This window comes from Blennius ocellaris (assembly GCF_963422515.1).
Source record: "Blennius ocellaris genome assembly, chromosome: 8".
Classification (NCBI taxonomy): domain Eukaryota; kingdom Metazoa; phylum Chordata; class Actinopteri; order Blenniiformes; family Blenniidae; genus Blennius; species Blennius ocellaris.
The window spans coordinates 13,411,011-13,429,512 of NC_137657.1; the positions used below are offsets into that span (position 1 = coordinate 13,411,011).

General features: G+C 43.1%; 2 protein-coding genes across 4 annotated transcripts in view; one reads left to right on the top strand and one right to left on the bottom strand.

Moving 5' to 3' along the window:
* ddr1 (discoidin domain receptor tyrosine kinase 1) overlaps positions 1-10,100 on the top strand; it is a 53,769-nt gene extending 43,669 nt beyond the window's left edge. Inside the window, exons 13-20 of one of the 2 annotated variants that reach the window (XM_080501454.1) lie at positions 1,268-1,475; positions 2,374-2,493; positions 5,051-5,352; positions 5,462-5,589; positions 6,760-6,957; positions 7,059-7,326; positions 7,638-7,787; positions 8,116-10,100. In XM_080501454.1, coding sequence (XP_080357580.1) covers positions 1,268-1,475; positions 2,374-2,493; positions 5,051-5,352; positions 5,462-5,589; positions 6,760-6,957; positions 7,059-7,326; positions 7,638-7,787; positions 8,116-8,256 — 1,515 coding nt within the window. In that variant the 3' untranslated portion in view covers positions 8,257-10,100. The remainder of the gene's footprint in view (positions 1-1,267; positions 1,476-2,373; positions 2,494-5,050; positions 5,353-5,461; positions 5,590-6,759; positions 6,958-7,058; positions 7,327-7,637; positions 7,788-8,115) is intronic. The other variant, XM_080501455.1, reaches the window with a different exon arrangement.
* A 380-nt stretch (positions 10,101-10,480) lies between these two features.
* flot1b (flotillin 1b) lies at positions 10,481-17,359 on the bottom strand. Of its 2 annotated transcripts, XM_080501665.1 has the most exons (14): positions 17,226-17,359; positions 16,615-16,742; positions 15,982-16,032; positions 15,462-15,537; positions 15,221-15,311; positions 14,542-14,685; positions 14,255-14,374; positions 13,849-13,944; positions 13,600-13,752; positions 13,305-13,486; positions 12,749-12,794; positions 12,499-12,636; positions 12,222-12,386; positions 10,481-12,144 (listed from the first exon to the last, which is right to left on the bottom strand). In XM_080501665.1, the coding sequence occupies exons 3-14, from the start codon at positions 16,022-16,024 to the stop codon at positions 12,133-12,135; spliced, it is 1,266 nt and encodes a 421-aa protein (XP_080357791.1). In that variant the 5' UTR covers positions 16,025-16,032; positions 16,615-16,742; positions 17,226-17,359; the 3' UTR covers positions 10,481-12,132. The 2 variants fall into 2 exon arrangements, with proteins under 2 accessions (XP_080357791.1, XP_080357790.1); XM_080501664.1 differs by lacking the exon at positions 16,615-16,742.
* Between the last annotated feature and the right edge of the window lie 1,143 nt (positions 17,360-18,502).

Genomic DNA, 18,502 nt, shown 5'->3' on the forward strand with positions numbered 1-18,502 from the left:
CCGCTACATAATTTAAAAACGACGGGAATAAATCCATATATTTTATCATCTTTATGTATTCCTGTAACGATTAAGTTAAGTTCAGGCGGAGAAGAAAATGTATAAACATAGCTTAACAGTGCTGTGGAAGAAAATACACTAAGAGGATCAGGTTGCTCTCCTGGGAAGTACATGAGGAAAAGGAGAAGGTATCTTTTTTTTTTTAAGTAGTGGGCGTCACCCCAGTGAATGTCGTGCTTAAAAAAAACAGAATCCATTAATACCGAAGCATGTCAGGTAAAATTAAATGAATAATTTCTGTGAACAGATTCAGACTCATGTTTCTTCCAGTTGCTTCTAAATATATCACCCTACTGCATTTACAATAAATTGTACTTTTACATGATTTTGTCTCATATTGACATTGAGATGTTATGAGTAGACGTTGCACATAATTCCGTTTTAAAACTGTGTGACTTGTTTCTGATGCTGTCTTTAACACATTTAAATAGAATTTTGCCAACAAGTCTAGTTTGTCGTGAGATAAAATCATAATTGAAATTGAATGAAGACAGTATAAACCAACATGGGTCACAGGGGGATAAGTTAAAGCCTGATTCAGTTCTGATAGCAATGAAAAGCTTTTTTTGGTTGGAGATTGCATGTTGACCCCATGTTCTCTGGTTTCCTCCCACAAAACATGGTTTCTAGGTTAATTACTGTCTTTAAATTGTAGGTGTGAATGTGAGCGGGTGTGGTTGTCTGCCTCTGTGTGTGCGTGTGCCCCTTGTTTGTCCATGTTATTATACATCCATTTATTAGCTTATCATCTTTCTCATCTGTTAATGTGAAAGCAAATAAAATGTGGTATGGATTTACTCGGGTCTTACACAGAAGGACATTTGAAAAACTGTCCACAAGCAATGAACAATGTGTCCAGTAATCCACACTGTCGATATATCATCCTGTTATTAACGGTTTTGGAGGGGGGCGCTACATCCTGCAAAATAAAATGGCCCTAAGTAAGAAATGTTTACGTGCTTGATTTAGCTCAATCGCCCCCTTAAACCAATTGTAAGTGATAGATAGTAGCCTGAGATAACTACTGCCAGTTATTTGGCAGAGCCGTCCTGAATCTCCATCTGGAAATGGGAGTCCTTTTACATTTACTGCTAATTGCTCAAAGATTACAGTCTGTTACACTTTGAGCACTTTGATCACACGTCTACTAAACTTCAACTGGCGTGTTTCCATCACCTGTATTGATGTGAGTTCTCTGCCCCGCCAGGCTCAAGGCAGTCTGTCCAGTGACGAGCTGCGAGTGCACCTCTCGGTGCCGTCGGACAACGTGGTCATCAACAACACCCACAGCTACTCGAGCCGCTACCAGCGAATTCACACTTTCCCGGACGACCGCGACCACGACAGAGAGGGAGAAGGGGAGTACCAGGAGCCCAGTGCTCTGCTGCGGCCCAGAGATCACAGGGACAGCACGGGTAAGTTCTGAACACGGAGAACCACAGGGATCTCATGTACTTTGTTTGAAACTCATAAATTGAGTGGGCCAGCCCAAGAAAGGACGTATTGTTTAGCAACATGAAGTAGCTTGACATAAAACATGCAGTAAAACACGCCACAAACAGCTGGCATGGCTTCAGTGGAAAACGCGGAACAGTGCAAACCCCCATATGTACCGTGTTTAAATTGCTCCCAGCATATATGGATTCCTTTGTCTGCACGCTTATGTTTCTGCATTTGCACACTGTTGATCATATCAACAAGCAAATGTGTTCAGAGAGGAGAATCAGCAGGAGGGGGGGGTGGGGGGGGGGGGGGGGGGGGTATGCATATCACATACACAAGGGTATTACAGTGGTATTTCACCACGCCAAACACGAGTAAATCAAACCAAACACCCGGTGAGGAAGAGTGCCTTTATGAAGATGCACTTGACAGAGGGGGCACAAAAGAGCTATTGTTCTGAGGAAAAGAGATGAGCGAGGGAAAGTAAAGCAAGGAAAAGGCATTCCTCCGCCTGCGTGGTACCACAGGAGGTCGGCATGCCAGTTTTTACAAGGCGGCTGTGTGAGTTTGAAATAACATAAGTAACAGAAACATTATTTTATCCACTGGTGTTTGTTGTGTTTGGTTGTGGCCTGAGTTTTAACTTGCCTGTTTCTTTTAATGTGCCTGTGTTCTGTGTTCCATTGTGTCCGTGCAACTCCTCCATCCTTGTGTTTGACTACTGATATGCTAACAGTGTCATGTTAATGGTTGCTGTCGTGTTTTGTTGCGAGTATTCCTTCGTATGACCCGTCTGTGGTGACAAAACCTCGTCCTGTGTGTCTTTCTGTGGATGTGTGTGTTTGTGTTCATATGTACATGTCGTCCCAGCCTTGCTGCTAAACAGCCCCACCAGTCACCCGCTCGAGCCAGATCACAGAAAAGGCTCCAGAGCCGTAGTCGTCTCCAGCTCCGCACAGGCTCCAGAAAAGAGCCTCAATGTGCCGCAGGGTAAGAGAGCTCAGACTGGGCCCGCTCAGTCAGGACCCCCCCCCCCCCCCCGCCCCGCCGGCTCTTCTCTACCTGCTCTAGAAACACTGTGGTGGGGCGGCACGAGTGGAGTCGTACAAACCTCTTCCCAGGTGTGACTGGGTCTTTGCATGCGTCTGGCTTTCATCTGCTCTTCTTCCGACTCACAGATCAAGTCGCTCTCCTTCACTCGCCACTGAAATAGCTCTGCCTTGTGCAAAGGAATGGTTTAACTCTGGGAATTAAAAGGAAAAAAAAATTCCCACTGACCAAGAAAGTAACTAATCAGTTGATTTTTGTTGTCTTTTTATATCATATTCCCTTCTTTTTTTTCTAATGAGTGAGTAAGAGTGACACCAACCTGCTAAAAACATCAGAAGACTAAAATTCAACTCAAACCACCTGAGGACGTAGACACATGAAGTACTACGAATACAATCCAGGAATCAAAGGTTAAAAACATTTTAAATATTGTACACAAATACATCTACACTCACATTACGGTGCATAAATTGAACTCAGTTGCAAGTAAAATTAAAGTATTGTTGTAATATTATTTACTTTTTTTTCTGACATTTTATTGACTTTTCCTGCTTCAAGCATCCACATTGATAGCACATTTATTACACACACATTAGAGTATATAAAAGCTGCATTATTTCAATTTGTTTTGTGAACAAATGTAGATATAAAGCAGGATTTTTTTATTCTTTTTTAAAAGAATAAGGTTTTTGGCTACAGACTTGGAAGATCAAGAGATTATAATCCATCCATCTTCTATGCTGTGTTATCCTGTTCAGGGTCACGGGTTGCTGCAGCCAATCCCAGCTAACTATTTGTGAGGGCAGTGTACGATCTGGACGGGTCACCAGTGTTACCATAATATTTCAATATGTTGGTATACTGACGTTATTATGGTTTTAAAAGTTGTAAAGTAGGATACATGGTGTCAATTGTACTGCATCACATACATACATACATACATACATACATACATACATACATACATACATACATACATACATACATACATACATACATACATACATACAATAATATGCTAACAACTCAAATATCCCAAAGTAAAACATCCATAACTATTAATTCATCACAGAATTTGTTACTACTTACTTTCTACTCTACTAAAACTGAGCCTTCATATATTCTCTTATTTCTGTAAACTACCAGTCAGTGATGAGCGAGACGTCAAAAATTTGTACTTGATTACAGTTACTTCTATGAAATGTGAGCAGCACTACTAGTTATCAAATAGTACTTATATTTCAGAGTAGCCATGGAATACCATTGCTTTGAACTATTTCTTAGTTGTGTCTTAATAATATGCCCATAGTTGTATTAATGTTGTACAGAATTCCAGCTTTGGCGAATGCTAATTATGGCTCAGGGGTGTTTTGGTAGATGAAGTGGGACCCTTAATGCTGGTGGTCTTAATGTTCTTAACACTTGGTGTAATACAATTCATCACACAGAAATACAGTTTATTATACCTTTTTTTTTTTTTTACTTTGACGCTTTTAATAGAGGCAATTATGTGTCTCTCAGGAAAACTGGTAACTTTGTGATAGACAGCGGAGTAATTCACGTTTCATCAGGACAAGGTCTTTTAACAACCTTCACCATCACTCTGAATTGGCTAAATCTACCATGTTTTAATGGCTTCTTTTTTTAAAAATTGATTACATCTGAATTATTCCTACTCAGCTCAACCTGCACAGATGAATCGGCTCATAGCTCCGGACAGGACAGTCACCGTCTCATCTACAGTTGTAAATGATTCTCCACAGCATGAAAACAACTACATTTATCTGTATTAGATTTTTTTTTTTTTTGGTTTCAGGTTTGTGCTGGTGGCAATTTATCAATAAACATGTAAGAGGGGAGGAACATGTTCCTTTTTCAAAGCATGCTTCATCTCTTGTAATTGTGTTAATGCAAAATTATGATTATAAAGTATTCTAAAGCTAAGATTCATAATATACGTTCTGTTGAAGGACACATTTTATACTATAGTGGACAACCTTACGTTCAGCAGGTATGACAGTTGCAGGCTCTCACCACACATTTCTTCTTTCAAGGTGAAATATTGTGACTATAAAGCTGCTTATTATTGCCGAGATCCCAACAGTCACTGAAAACCAAATCTTTTCATGTGATCTTTCTCGGAAGTCCAACTTCAACTGAAGTTTATTGCTTGTGATCTCAGAACAAACTGCAAAACTTTCACTCTCGATGTGTTTGAGTTGGCAGATCTGTTTTTATTGAGGATATAATGGCACCCTGGTGTGTCGCCTCTATTTCATGCACAAAACTCAACAAGGAAATGCAAAAGAGTTTTATTTTCACGTGAAATTCCCTCAGAACAAACTATCCCTTCGCATCAAGACGACGTCGTTTGTTTCATTCACAGATGAAGTCTTGGTATTAAAAACCACAATGAGGGTGCTTGTAAACAAACGTCTCGGCTCTCACAGTTATTTCTCTGTTTAATCCACCGCCTGCCCTTTCCTCTTCTCACCAGCTTGTGGTTTGGACATGGACATGGAGAAAGGTTTCACCCCGGCGCACGAGGAGCCTCCCCCTTACCCCGGCTCCCCTCCTTACCCCTCACTGTCCCCTCCCGTGTCGCCCCCGCTGCCCCCGAGCGTCCCCCACTACGCCGAGGCCGACATCGTGAGCCTGCAAGGCGTGAGCGGGAACAACACCTACGCCGTGCCCGCCCTGACCTCATCGAGCCCCGGGGCCGACGCCTCGCCGCTGCCTGAGCTGCCTCGCCAGTGTCTGATCTTCAAAGAGAAGCTGGGAGAGGGGCAGTTTGGGGAGGTGCGGCGATGGATCATGAATATTGTGTGTGCTTGAGGTTGTGGAGGTGATGACTGTGCTTCAGCTGCGTACTTTTTTTCCCCTCTCTCTCTCTCGCTCATGAAAAAAGGTGCACCTGTGTGAAATTGAGAGCCCTCAGGACCTCCCAAACCTGGAGTTTCCCTTCAATGTGAGAAAAGGTCGCCCCCTTCTGGTCGCGGTGAAGATACTGCGGCCAGACGCCTCCAAGAACGCCAGGTCCGTAACGCGTCTGTGTGATTCACAGTTTTGCTCTCTGTTTTTACAGCTTTTCTCTGCTTTCACACCCATTGAACTGCAGCCTATTCTCTCATCACGGTGTTGTGGAAATATTAGACAATATTTTGTCAAATTTACTCTTTGCAAACGAAATATGTGTGATCCTCTACTCCACTGATAATGTCTTCTTTGTTCCAGTAGTATGATTATTAGTAGTGTAATGGACTACGACTGGATTCACTGGTTGTTTGGTCAGACAAGGGAAGTCAGGGGATCTCACATATGAAACAATTAGACTGTTGTGAATTAAGAAAGTCCTTGCAAGTTGTACTAAATGTTTCAACTTATCTCAGTCGTTTATTCATTGATTCATTTAAAGCAAATCAAGGACAACAAGTTGTCTTGAGTTATTTTCTTGTAATTTAAAATGATATCTGCAGTTGCACCTACCCAGAAGTAATTTAGCTACAAGACAGTGAAATGTGTTGTACCGTGGCATAAAAGTTCCTTAACTAACCCGAACTCGAAAGTTTCCTCCAAAACTTTTTAACTTTTGCTTATTGATCAAATAATTATGTTATATGTGCCTTTTTAGAAGGCATCACCTTTGCGGCTTTATCCAATTTAGAGCTGCAGGAGGTTGGAACAAATCCAAGCTAACTAATAACCAAGTCGTATTTTAGGTAGTAAATGTGTTACTCATTGATCTGACCAGAGGTTTCCTATAATCTCACATTACAGCCCTGGTTTGACCTTTTGGCTCCAAAGAAAACACTTCTTTGTCTCTCCCCCAGCTGTCTATTGAGTCTGCCTCTCTCTGAGCAATGCATTGAGTGGGTAACTTCAGCATGCATGAGCTCAAGTTTCCAAGGTGTTTTATGGGAGAGCTGTTGTGAGACAAACACACTGACCCACAAAACAAATCAATGGAGGCAGAAGTGCTGAAAGTCACTTTGACCTGCAGGCTTTATTGGTGATGCTTAGAAGAAATGGCAACATTCCTCTTAATTCAGTGGTGAGGTCAAGAGTTGCTTGATAATATCTTCAGTTTAAGCTTGTTTTTCCAGACTCTGCTTCCTTCCTTTAGTTCTTTCTTTCAAGGTTTTTCTGCTCTTCCGTGGAACTCCATCTCTCAGACGTTTTCTCATGTTTCTTGTTCTCGTTCTTTAGAAATGACTTCCTGAAAGAAGTGAAGATCCTGTCACGCTTGAAGGACCCGAACATCATCCGGCTGCTGGGAGTGTGTGTGAGCAGTGACCCCCTCTGTATGGTCACAGAGTACATGGAGTGTGGGGACCTGAACCAGTACCTGTCTCACCGAGTGCTCTTGGACAAAACCGGGCCTTCACACAATTCTCCAACCATCAGGTGAGCACTGTGAACGACTGCACACCCACAGAAAAGACGCACACACACACACACCAGCAGTTATTAATGACGTCTTTCCTCTTGCGGTCTTCTCCCCAAAGTTACCCGGCACTCATCTCTATGGCCAGTCAGATTGCTTCGGGAATGAAGTTCCTCTCATCCCTCAACTTCGTGCACCGAGATCTGGCCACGCGTAACTGTCTGGTCGGGGGCGAGAAGGGTGACAGCGCGGAGGACCCAGGTGGCGAGCGTCACATCAAGATCGCAGACTTTGGCATGAGCAGAAACTTGTACGCTGGAGACTACTACAGGATCCAGGGCAGAGCCGTGCTGCCGATACGCTGGATGGCCTGGGAGTGCATACTTATGGTGAGGAGGCAGGGCTGTGTGTTTATGTGTGTAGAAATGAATGATGTAATAGAGTTTGAGGCATTTTTTTTTTTTTTTTTTTTAACTTTAAAATGCCCATTTTTATTCAAAATCCCAGTCATATTTTCTAGCACATGAATGCAGTTCAGCATATTACCAGTATATCAATCAGAAAGTAATAAAAGCAATCTTTGAGATATGGCCTATTTTGTTGATAGTGTTCACAACGAGTTTAATAGCGACGGTGGTGGTGGTGGTGATGACGGAAATGAAGGTGACTGTCGGTGGTTGCTCCTGGTGCGTTTTCTCAGGGCAAGTTCACAACAGCCAGTGACGTGTGGGCTTTCGGAGTCACGCTGTGGGAGATGCTGAGCGTCTGTCAGGAGCAGCCGTACTCCAACCTCACAGACGAGCAAGTCATCGACAACGCTGGGGAGTTCTTCAGAGACCAGGGCAGACAGGTGCGTTTCTGCATTTCAACCCACGGTGCTAATATTAACCATCACAAAACACTATATATATATATGTATATGTATGTGTGTGTGTGTGTGTGTGTGTATGTGTGTGTGTGTGTGTGTATATATATATATATATATATATATATATATATATATATATATATCTACTGCCATCTGGTGGTCATGATATAAATATATATATATATATACACACACACACACACACACACATATATATATATACTGCCATCTGGTGGTCATGATATAAAAATGCACCTGACAGTTCCATACTGGAACACCTCCAATAGTCATCTGTGCCTCTGTCCTGCAGGTGTACCTGAGCAAGCCGGCCGTGTGTCCTCAGGGTCTCTACGAGCTCATGTTGAGCTGCTGGAACAGAGACTGCAAGCTCCGCCCCTCCTTCGCTGACATGCACTCCTTCCTCACCGAGGACGCCATGAACATGGTGTGAATGATGGTGGTGGTGGTGGTGATGGTGATGGCGGGGGAGGCTGGATGAGGAGAAACGTGAAAGAGAGAGAATGTTTTGTACTTTCTCACAGCCTTGCTGCGGTGGTAGTGGAGGTGATGGAAGTTGCACACACGGGTCAGATGGGAAATGAGAGTGGGTTGCTCGCTTTTTTTTTTTTTTTCACTTTTTGGGCATACGGGGGCTGAGAGACCGCTGGTTCGGTTTTTTTTTGCTTCTATGTCAGGCCCCAGGTCTGAAAATAATCACAGTTTCTGATCGGTCCGAGCTACATTTTACTGTGGGTGGTGGTGGTGTTGTTGGTGGTGGTGGTGGGCGCAGTCTGCATAGAAAGTTTCTCTTTTCTCAGTTTTTTTGTTTTTTTTTACAATCAATGATGGTGTGTGCTGCTGCTGATTAGCGCTGTAAAGGTAACGGTGTAGCATGCTGAATCACAGAAAATCTCCTCAACTCTGACCCTGGCAAAGTTGCTAAAAGTTTAACAACTTTTTTTTTAACCAGCATCTCAAATGCGACATGCAGGGTAACACACAAACAAGAGCACCTGTTGTTGTGAGATCAAACGGCACAAAGGGATTGTCTTTGTATTAATCATATGTAGGATTGCTCCCAGCTACAGACCCTCTGGCCCAGTGAAATTCCCGCAGTGTAAGAAGAGATCCCCGCACACAGAAGTGGAGGATCACAAGCTCAGCTGTCTAAAAAAAACCAACCAAACAAACAAAAAAAAACCTGAGCAAAAGATCTTACTTTGTTGTCACGTGACATGAACAGCGTCTCGGTGTGACGTTCACCAGCAGCCACTCATTTATTTCCCTTCTTCCGGTCAAACAAGTCCCGGAAGTGTCTGAACTCTTTCGTCTTTGAGCCCCAGAGGAAAATAAAACCTGCGCACGGCGTGCCAAACGGACTTCTCAGCCTCCAGAGAGAGAGAGAGAAAAAAAAAAAAAGGAGAGAGAGACGCAACCCACAAACGTCTCTGGCAAAGCGGAGAGACGATCCTGCCGTGGACGGGACTTCTTCAAATGCACCTGCTCAGGTGTCATCAGTGGTGAATAACTGATATTTTTGTATTCGGGCTGTGACTCGGGTCACGGAGGATAAAATTCCACAGCCAGCTGCACTTTAAACCCTTCATGTGTAAATCCCCGACCGCAAAGAAGCTCCTCTGTGACGGGCCTTGGTCCATATGATTCCTGTCCCTGTGGAGGCCAATGCATTTTACTTGCAAGTGCTTTTCCAGGAGAGATCAGATTTGACTCAATCTGTTCAACTTTTAACAGGCTCCCCCAGCAAGTTAAAAGGTCCCATTATTAGTTTTCACTTTTTCTTTTTTTCTTCTTGGTCTTTAAAATATCCTTCAGTCATTTCAAAGATTTTGATGTTTTGTCTTGAAAAGCGTCAGTGTGTTGGGAGATGTTTACTCACCCGGCCATCTGAATGCTTGGACTGGTCCCACGTTCAAAAATGAAGATGATGCTTCTCCATCTCTGACTGCAGATCAGCCCCGAGATGATTATGAAGTTACACGTTTACTCTTTGTGAATGGATGTGCCATTTAAATCCTTTTTTTTTTTTTTTTGATACACTGTAGTTCAACTAAACCCATATTTTTTATATACATATATAAATACTGTATTTACTTAGACTCTCCTTGATGTTTGATTTCGCCCTTTTGTGTCTTTGAAGCTGAACATTACTGTTTGTACATATTTTAAAGACAGAATTGTAATTTCCTTCACTAATATATCGAAATCTCTCGTTACATTTGGGGTCTTCTGTGTCTCTGTAGAACGCTTGCTACCTTGATGCTATTGTAATTCAATGTGTTGTCTATTTTTGTAGATGTTTTAATAAAGGTAACCTTTTCAAATAAATAAATGTGGGTGTTCCGTTGTGATAAGTGAAATCAGTGTTGTATTAGTGGATGTGTGAACACAAGCAAAAAATAAAAAAGGTTCGTTTTAGTGGCAAAATTAGATTTGGACATTTCAAACCATAATAAGAGACTTTCTACACTGGAGAGCAGAGGGGTTACATGTCTTTCAGTTCAGTTCCCAAATTTCATCTCCATTTAGCAGGACAGTAAAAAAAAAAAAAAGGAACAGTAACTTTGAGAGAAAACTCAGTTTTCTTCTAGTTTCAGTGCATAAAACCCAAGTAGTTACTGAAAATGCTCATGATTCAGAAAAAACAAGAGTTCCAGTTCATGTTTACAGAATATTTTATTATGTTCACTACAGATCTTCAGCGATAATTGATACAACTTGCACACTTTTTTTTAAACAACTTAAGCATAATCATGCAACCATTTCTTTGAAGAAAAGTATTAGTAACAAGAATTTACAAAAAGGAGTTGTGGCTAATTTGGCTTTCTTCTTACAGCCATCAAAAGTGATGACCAATGGCTTTAGATCGGATGAATAAGAGGAAATAATCCCTGACAGAAAGAAGGTTTGAAAAGGCTTAACAGCAGACAGAGGTTTCTAAACCAGGCACTTGGCGGTAACAGAATGTATAAGGCTCTGGAACTGGAAAGTATTGGACAGTTAGTGAAAAGTCGTGGAGGGGGAGGGAGGGGCAGGGGGGGGCACAAACATAGAATCTAAACTCTCAACAATACATACAAAAAGCTCTAAAACTACAAGTGCTAAAATCAGCCAAATATAGAAATTCAGTATATCTGATATCATACTCTTGTCAAATTAGTGATTCTGAGCACAAAGGCAGGAAGCACATCAAAGCAGCAGGCTGGTTAGTGAGTTAGTCAGTGATCCTTCTCAGTTTCCCCAAACACAGCAACAGGTCGCGACGAGAACAGCACAGGAGAGAAGACTGCAGCACAGATTATAGGTCAACGTCACTTTTTTTCCCCCCACCAAACTTCCGCTGCTTCGAAACATGAAAACCCACGTTGCTCGTTCCCACCGACGACTTCCTCCGCCTCCATCGTGAGACAAAAGTCAATCTTCCACTCGCAGCGATGGAGTCAGTTACCCCAAACGACGACGACTAAACTTCAGCCTCGCTGTGAGACAAACCCGACCCAACAACATACACATGAGCCTGACCGTCAACAACAACAACAACAACGTCTCCAACTGGGGTGATCAGCGCTCAGTCAGACGACACACGAGGAAGGAAAAAAAGTCAACTATGCATTAGTGTTTGCTCTCTGATCTCGTCAAACACGAGAAAAATGCAGCTCTGGTTTAGGCACACCGTCTGGGAAGGTGTGTGTGTTGCAGTATTTCGTCAAGCAGCAGGCCACATCTCCACATCTGGGCGGCCTGAATTAGTGGGATTGCTTTGCATCAGTTAATGAGTTGAAAGGCACAGCAGCCGAAGAGTTTTCTCATGTTTAAAAAAAAGTTAAAATAAAAAAACTAAACTAAAAAAAAGTTTAGGTTTTTTTTGTTTGTTTTTTTTAACCCGCTTCCTATGCAAGAAATAATAAAGATAATCACATTGTAAAAAGTTGCATAAAGAATGTCAGATATAAAACAGAGGAAGCAATGTCTATTCATGCACAGAGGTATAGTCATTCATAAAAAAAAAAGAATAAAAAAAAAAAAGAAGAATCATCACTCGCTGCATTCCCTGTGGCTGTTTCTGAGGTGACTGGCAGCATTAAACACAACAGCCTCAACCAGGAACACAGACTGAAGGGAGAGGCGATGGTCTCAGGAGGAGGAGGAAGAGGCAAAAGAGACACACACAGTGAAACACATGCGGCCACACAGATGAGACAGGACTACGGCGTTACTGAGTTAATACAGTGGTTACAGGCACGAGGGGGAGACGTGGAGCTCGGAGACATTCCTCCTCCCTCTTCTTCATACACCAACGGCCGTTTGTTTATCTTGTAGCCTGCCGGGACAAACGGAGACGCGGTGACTTATTCTGTCTCGTGCATTTTTTTTTTAACGGCGCGTCATCCTGCGTACCTGGGAGATGTCCACTCCGGTGAGCTTCTCCACTGCGGACGGCAGCCTGGTCATGATTTCCAGCACTTCTCCGGCCAGTTTGGCCGCTCCGACCTCTGAGCCACCGCTGGACACCATGGTGATCTTCTGCGTCTTCGACAGGGGCTTGCTGATCTCCTCTGCAATCTGCACCACGGGAAACATCCGAGACGTTTAGCGGAGGAACGTGAGAAAAATCTTGCGCCGCTGATCAGGAGTGCGTTTTATCTCGATTCCTTTCCGTCGGGTACAAACTGACCAGAGGCAGTTTCTCCAGCAGCATGTCCACCATGGCGCCCTCTTTATACTGGACGAACGCCTCGGCCTTTTTGGACATCTGCTCGGCCTCGGCGCGACCTTTGGCCTCCAGAGCAAAGGCCTCTGCCTCTCCCTTCATCTGCATTGACACACACAGGCGAGTTGCAGTCACAGACGATGGACGGGACTCCGACTACAACTGTAAACCATCTGAAAGAAAGGAGCCAAAAACCATGTGACAGGACACTCACCCTGATGGACTCTGCTTCGGCCTCGGCCTCCATGATGAGCTGCAGGCTGCAGGGCACAAGAGAAACGCTTCAAACAAACTGCTCTCCACAACTGAACATTCTATCAGGGCTCATTTATTCAAATCCTCTTTAAAAGTGTGCCCAGTTGCACACAAACAGATTGACCTTTCAGTTGGTCCATGTGATCAACTAAGAATAAGACCACGAGCAAACAGGAGCAGTCAGTTTGCCCTGTTAAATGCTAGAACGCCCCGCTGGTGGAGCTTTGTCTGCTTTGCATGGACGGTGTGGTGACTGGATGGAGCTCTGAGGGAGCTGGACACGTTGGTGGAGGAAGTCGTGGAACGTGTCGGAGCGTTACGGCAAATAGGTCCAAACTTAGTCAAAACAAGCAGGAAAAGAAAAATAACAGCAGAGCAATGTGGGAGATGATCTGCCACAAAGGAGAAGCTATAAAGGAAAAAAAACGAAAGGTCTCACCGCTTGCGTCTCCGCTAAAAGTCTTTATGGGGGACAAATGTCTCACAGATCAAGCACATAGGACGGCGGCGCTCACCGCTGGGCCTCAGCCAGCCTCTCCAGGCGGTACTTCTCGGCGTCGGCGGGCTTCTTGACTTTAGCTTCCAGCTCGTTCTCCTTGCGGATGATCTCCTGATCCTGCAGATGGATCTGCTGCGTGCGCTCCACCACCTGGACCTGCATCTTCTCCTCCTCGATGCGCTGCTTGGTCTTTGCCACCTGGCGCGGGGAGGCGGAGGAGCTCGTCGTCAAGCAAAGGTTTTTCACGAGTAGTGTGACAAAAAACTACTGGAAGGAAATAAGAACTCGCAGCCCGGGAGAGCTGGCATTACCTGAAGCTGATAGGCCATTTCTGACTCGGCCTTCTTGGTGTTGACCTCAACATCATAAGCCGCTTTCTTCAGCTCGTAGTCTCGCTGGGCTTTTGCCATTTCAATCTCGTTCTTGTACTGAGCCGAGACCTTCTCCTGCATCGCGTGGGCCTCCTGTGGAGCGAGCGGCGCAGGACAGAAACAGGAAATCAAAAGATGTTTTCTTTTTTTTCTCCCACATTGTCAATAACAGACATGTTGATCACGTACCCTGATGACGGCGTCACGTTTGTATTGAGCCTCTCCAATCCTGGCATCCTTCTGCACCTGGGCCGTTCTGGCTTTACCCAGCGAGTGAAGGTAGTCCTGTGAAAGAGACGAAACCCGCCGTGAGACAGGAGCCGTGACGGGAGGACGGCGGAGCACGAGACAAACGAAAGCACGACGACGATGTGGTTGCAGCAGAAAGCACTTAGCCCTCATCCGTCTTTGCGAGTGAGGCTGACGGTCTGTTGAGTCAGACACAGTCAATATCAATCACTTCAGTGCCTTACTGTAACAGAGGAAGCCACCGACGGCTGAGAGCTTTCATGTAAACGAGGTCTCACGGGAACAGGAGTGGAACTGTCATTTGTCATTTGCTGAAAGAACACGGAGTCAAAAGAAAGAAGCGCACCTGATCGTCGTGGACGTCTTTGAGCGTGTAGCTGACGACGCCGATCCCCATGTTGACCAGGTCGGAGGAGGCCACCTTAAAGACCTGCTCAGAGAACTTCTTCCGGTCCTGGTAGATCTCCTGCAGATCAACATTCAGACATTTCACAGGAAGTCACTTCTGCATCATGTCAATAGATTCAATCTGCGTATTAAGCGGCGCAGATGTTAATCCACGACGGCAAAGAACATTAAAAAAAAAAGGTAAATGAAATAAGCGTGCGGATTAGAGAAGGTTGCCGCACTGACCTCCACAGTCAAATGGGCAATGATTGCTCTCTGATGTCCCTCCAGTGTCTCCAGTGCAATCTGGGCAATCTCAGGCTCCGACTTGCCCATAAACATCTGACAGGCGGTGGCCAACATCTCCTTGTTCTGGCCCTGGATCTTCACCTGAGCAAAACAATATTCACAGATGGAGTCCATTCTACCACAATTAAAAACACATGTCCAATGTTTTTTTTTTTTTTTATGTTTTTATCCCATTCTAAATTCCTGTTTTCAGGATCACAATCCTTAGCCTAAGGCAATCTCATCCGCCATTTTCCTTTTGTTTATTTACATGCAAAGCCTTTTTTTCCTCTGTGAAATATATGTGCACCCGTTATTTATTATTTTTTTTTATCTTGTTGTCCAGTATTGTGTATCAGCATGCATGTTTTCCAAATTAATCACATCTTGAGGTAAAGTATGAATGAATAAAATTTCTCTTTCCATTTTTTTTTTACAGACAGTTAAACTGATCAGAGTTGCCACAGCTGCACATAAACAAATTAAAACTATTAGTAAATCCCATCACTCCGTACTCTGACACAATCCATCTTTGAATTAAGACTGATCGCACACAGACAGTTTTTTTTTTTTTTTTTTTGCAAACTGCTACTTTTCCCCCCAAATGCAACAGGTTTGACCAAATCTTCAAGCATACCTGTGCGATGCCAGTCACAGAGATGGGGACGCCATGGCGGGTGTACACTTTGTCACTCTTCACATTTAGAGTCAGGGTGTTGAGTGTGATTCTGACCGAAGCAGTAAAGAAATGAAAAGGGGGATGAGATTTATAACAAGACTGCAACAATTTCAAAATATTTATGTGAATGGTTTGGGCTTGAAAGCAACGTTATAATCATAAGATACAGACAAAGGCGGCAGACAGAAAATGGGATCACCTCTGGATCTGCTGAATACATGGTAACACAAACACTCGTCCTCCAGCAATCATTAGCGGTGGAGAACGGCCAAAGCCTGAAAGAGGAGAGGGGGGGGTCACATAACATAAACATTACACTGCTACTGAGTAACAGGAGGTTACTCATTACTTTAGATGGAAGGACTCACTTTATCTGGCACAAAACAAAATTACAACAGAGTAAACAAGTCATTTAATCCTGACAAGCCTGAGTAGAAACACTACAACTGGGAAAATTCCACTCTCGATCCGGGCAGATAATACATGTTGCTCAATCTCATCCATCAAGGGACGTGCAATGACTACAGCAGTCACATGACACTCAGTCAGTGTACACAAAGGTTCAGTGGAAGATGATTACAGCAGCGCATTAGCACGGTGACGTCCAAGCTTCGAGTAAAAACAAAACATTACGGTGGCTAAATGGTTTTAATACCAGGGAATATTCTGGTTTTCTAAATTCCCTGTGTTAACGTGGGAAATCAGTACGGTTTTATTACCAGAGACCACCATGGCTTCGTTGGGTCCACATGTGTAGAACATCTTCAGTCCTGATATAAGACAAAAAAAAGACCCCATCAGACATTTTAACTAGAGAAAAAGAGTTGGTTCAGAACATATATATATGAAAATAAAATGTCCAACTGAATAACATCAGAGACTCATTCACAACAAGCTGCTTCGCTCATACGTTTTTTTTTTTTTTACCATACACATAGAAAACACTACAGGTGGAATTGACACCACCTCCCCTACACACACACACACACACACACACCCACACACGCAGACACGCACACACTTCATAAATGTATACTTCACAAACAATACAGGTAAGTCTAAATATTTAAATAAAATTTAAAAAAATGTGTCCTTAATTACTGAATTCAAACTGAACTTCCATATTTCTGCATGTATTAAACAAAAACGTAAATATTCCAAATCTTCTTGGTTTTATTCTTCACGATTCTATTATAAACTTCACAAAAGTCTCAATTTATTACAATATTTCATATATTTTTGTTCAGTAATCCATCGTTGTCACATTGTTTTGAAAAGCTGGCACTTATTTTTTCAGAATAATATTCTCATTTGTCAGTTTCCAGAAAGCAACGAAACAAGAATCTATTTACATTCAGGAGGGGATCAACAGGAAATCGCCGATTACTGATCCAGACCACTGGTGGAGACTTATGAACAGGCTTGTTGTTAAAGCGTGATATTTCCAATAGTATTCATTATCAAAAGTGAATTAACGGATCTGAAAAGACAGAATTAAGGTATCAAATGGTCAATAGTAAACTTAAAGAAGCCAGGTTTAATACAAAAACTGGTGCCATGTGTGTCTGTCCGTCATTTAAAGCAAAAATCTAATTAAGTTTCCACTGAGAAGCTCGACGCCCCCTCCCTCCCTCCCTCCTCTTCCTCTTCTCCCTCTTCCTCCCCATCAAGCCAAGGACGGAGCACTTTGCTCGGCTTCACTTCAACCAGCCTCCCGGTAACATAATGACGGGAAGCAGCGACCCTCACACATCGCAGCCCCGCATCGAAACGCTTGACAAACACGATCGATTAAATAATCGATGAACGGTGTTCGCGAGGAGGCTAAAGTCGCATGCTAACGCTAGCTCGGTCGATAACGTCACGACTCCATTGGGCACGAGAGGGAGGGGAGAGAAAAAAACCGCCCCAGTATTTATTTACACAACAAACACACGGTGGAACACGTCACGCTTCATCTTACCGATATGTGATCAGCAGTGGGGGGAAAAAACAAGACTCCCGGATAAATCGAAGCAGTGACTGCGTTGCTGAGAGACCCGTCAACCGACAAGTGGAATCGCAAAAATGTCAGTGAGCTGCACGCAAGGCGAAGCCCTCGACCGCTGGCCACGCCCATCCGCACTGGACCAGCAGCACCGCCCTGTGTCGCCCCCCAGCGGCCGACGCCGGGAACTGCACTTTAATCACGCCCTGCAAATTACATTATGCAGTATGGCAGCAGCTTTCAAAGCTGAGGTTTGCGGGCAAACTATCTATCTATCTATCTATCTATCTATCTATCTATCTATCCTCTTTCAACAGAATACAGAAGGAGGATCCTTCATATTACCAATTTTCCAAGTCCACGCTAGATTATGTAGGTTTCTTATGATACTTTTCCCTAACATATGCTAATCTGATTCTGATAACCTCAGCGCAGTCATTTGATGGTTAAACACCACGACTATGAAAATCTACATTAACACTTGAACTTCAGTATAGCATAAATACAGTATCTCACCATAATTTCTTCCTCTGAATATTTTCTTTTTTTTTTGAGTTGACAATCTATACAGAACCATCCTTGTTATAGTGAGTTTCATTTTGGCATTAGACATTACAGGGCAATGTGTATTTCATTTGAACTACATCATAACAAGAGGGTTTCTCAGTGATCCGGTGACATTTGTCAGAGTGAGGGGAAAGAAAACAAAACATCTGGTGAGAATGAAGTATACTCCACAAGTGCCACGCACTACCGGAAGTTATAACAATTTTGATTAACTTAATAAATAATTTAAAAGTCTCAGTCAATGAGTAAAACTGCAATAGGTCTGCAATGGGGAAGGTTTTGGGGGATTTCCATCGACTCTGGTGACTTTAAATGGCCCAAGGCGTCAGTCGACTCCTGGCTCAGCAAGGCTGCTGTCCTGTCTGACTCTGTGATGTTACATAATGTTTAACACTCCTCTTTTGTGCACCGACTGCTTTCGATAAGATGTAATACAAAATACAAAATAATATAAAATCAGTGAAATATAAGTTGAAGTTATGAGAACCTCTTGCTATCAATATTAAGCAAAAAAAGCTTCATAATTTGTATAAAGGTTTAATGTTTGTGAAACATTGAAATTATATTAACATGTGCACCTTTAAAAAAGAATATAGTTTAAGAAGGTTAGGTTTATAATGCCTTGCTGAAGCTCAAAGCCCATTTTACATGAACAAAAATCCTTCGGCATTAGTATTTTGTTTTGA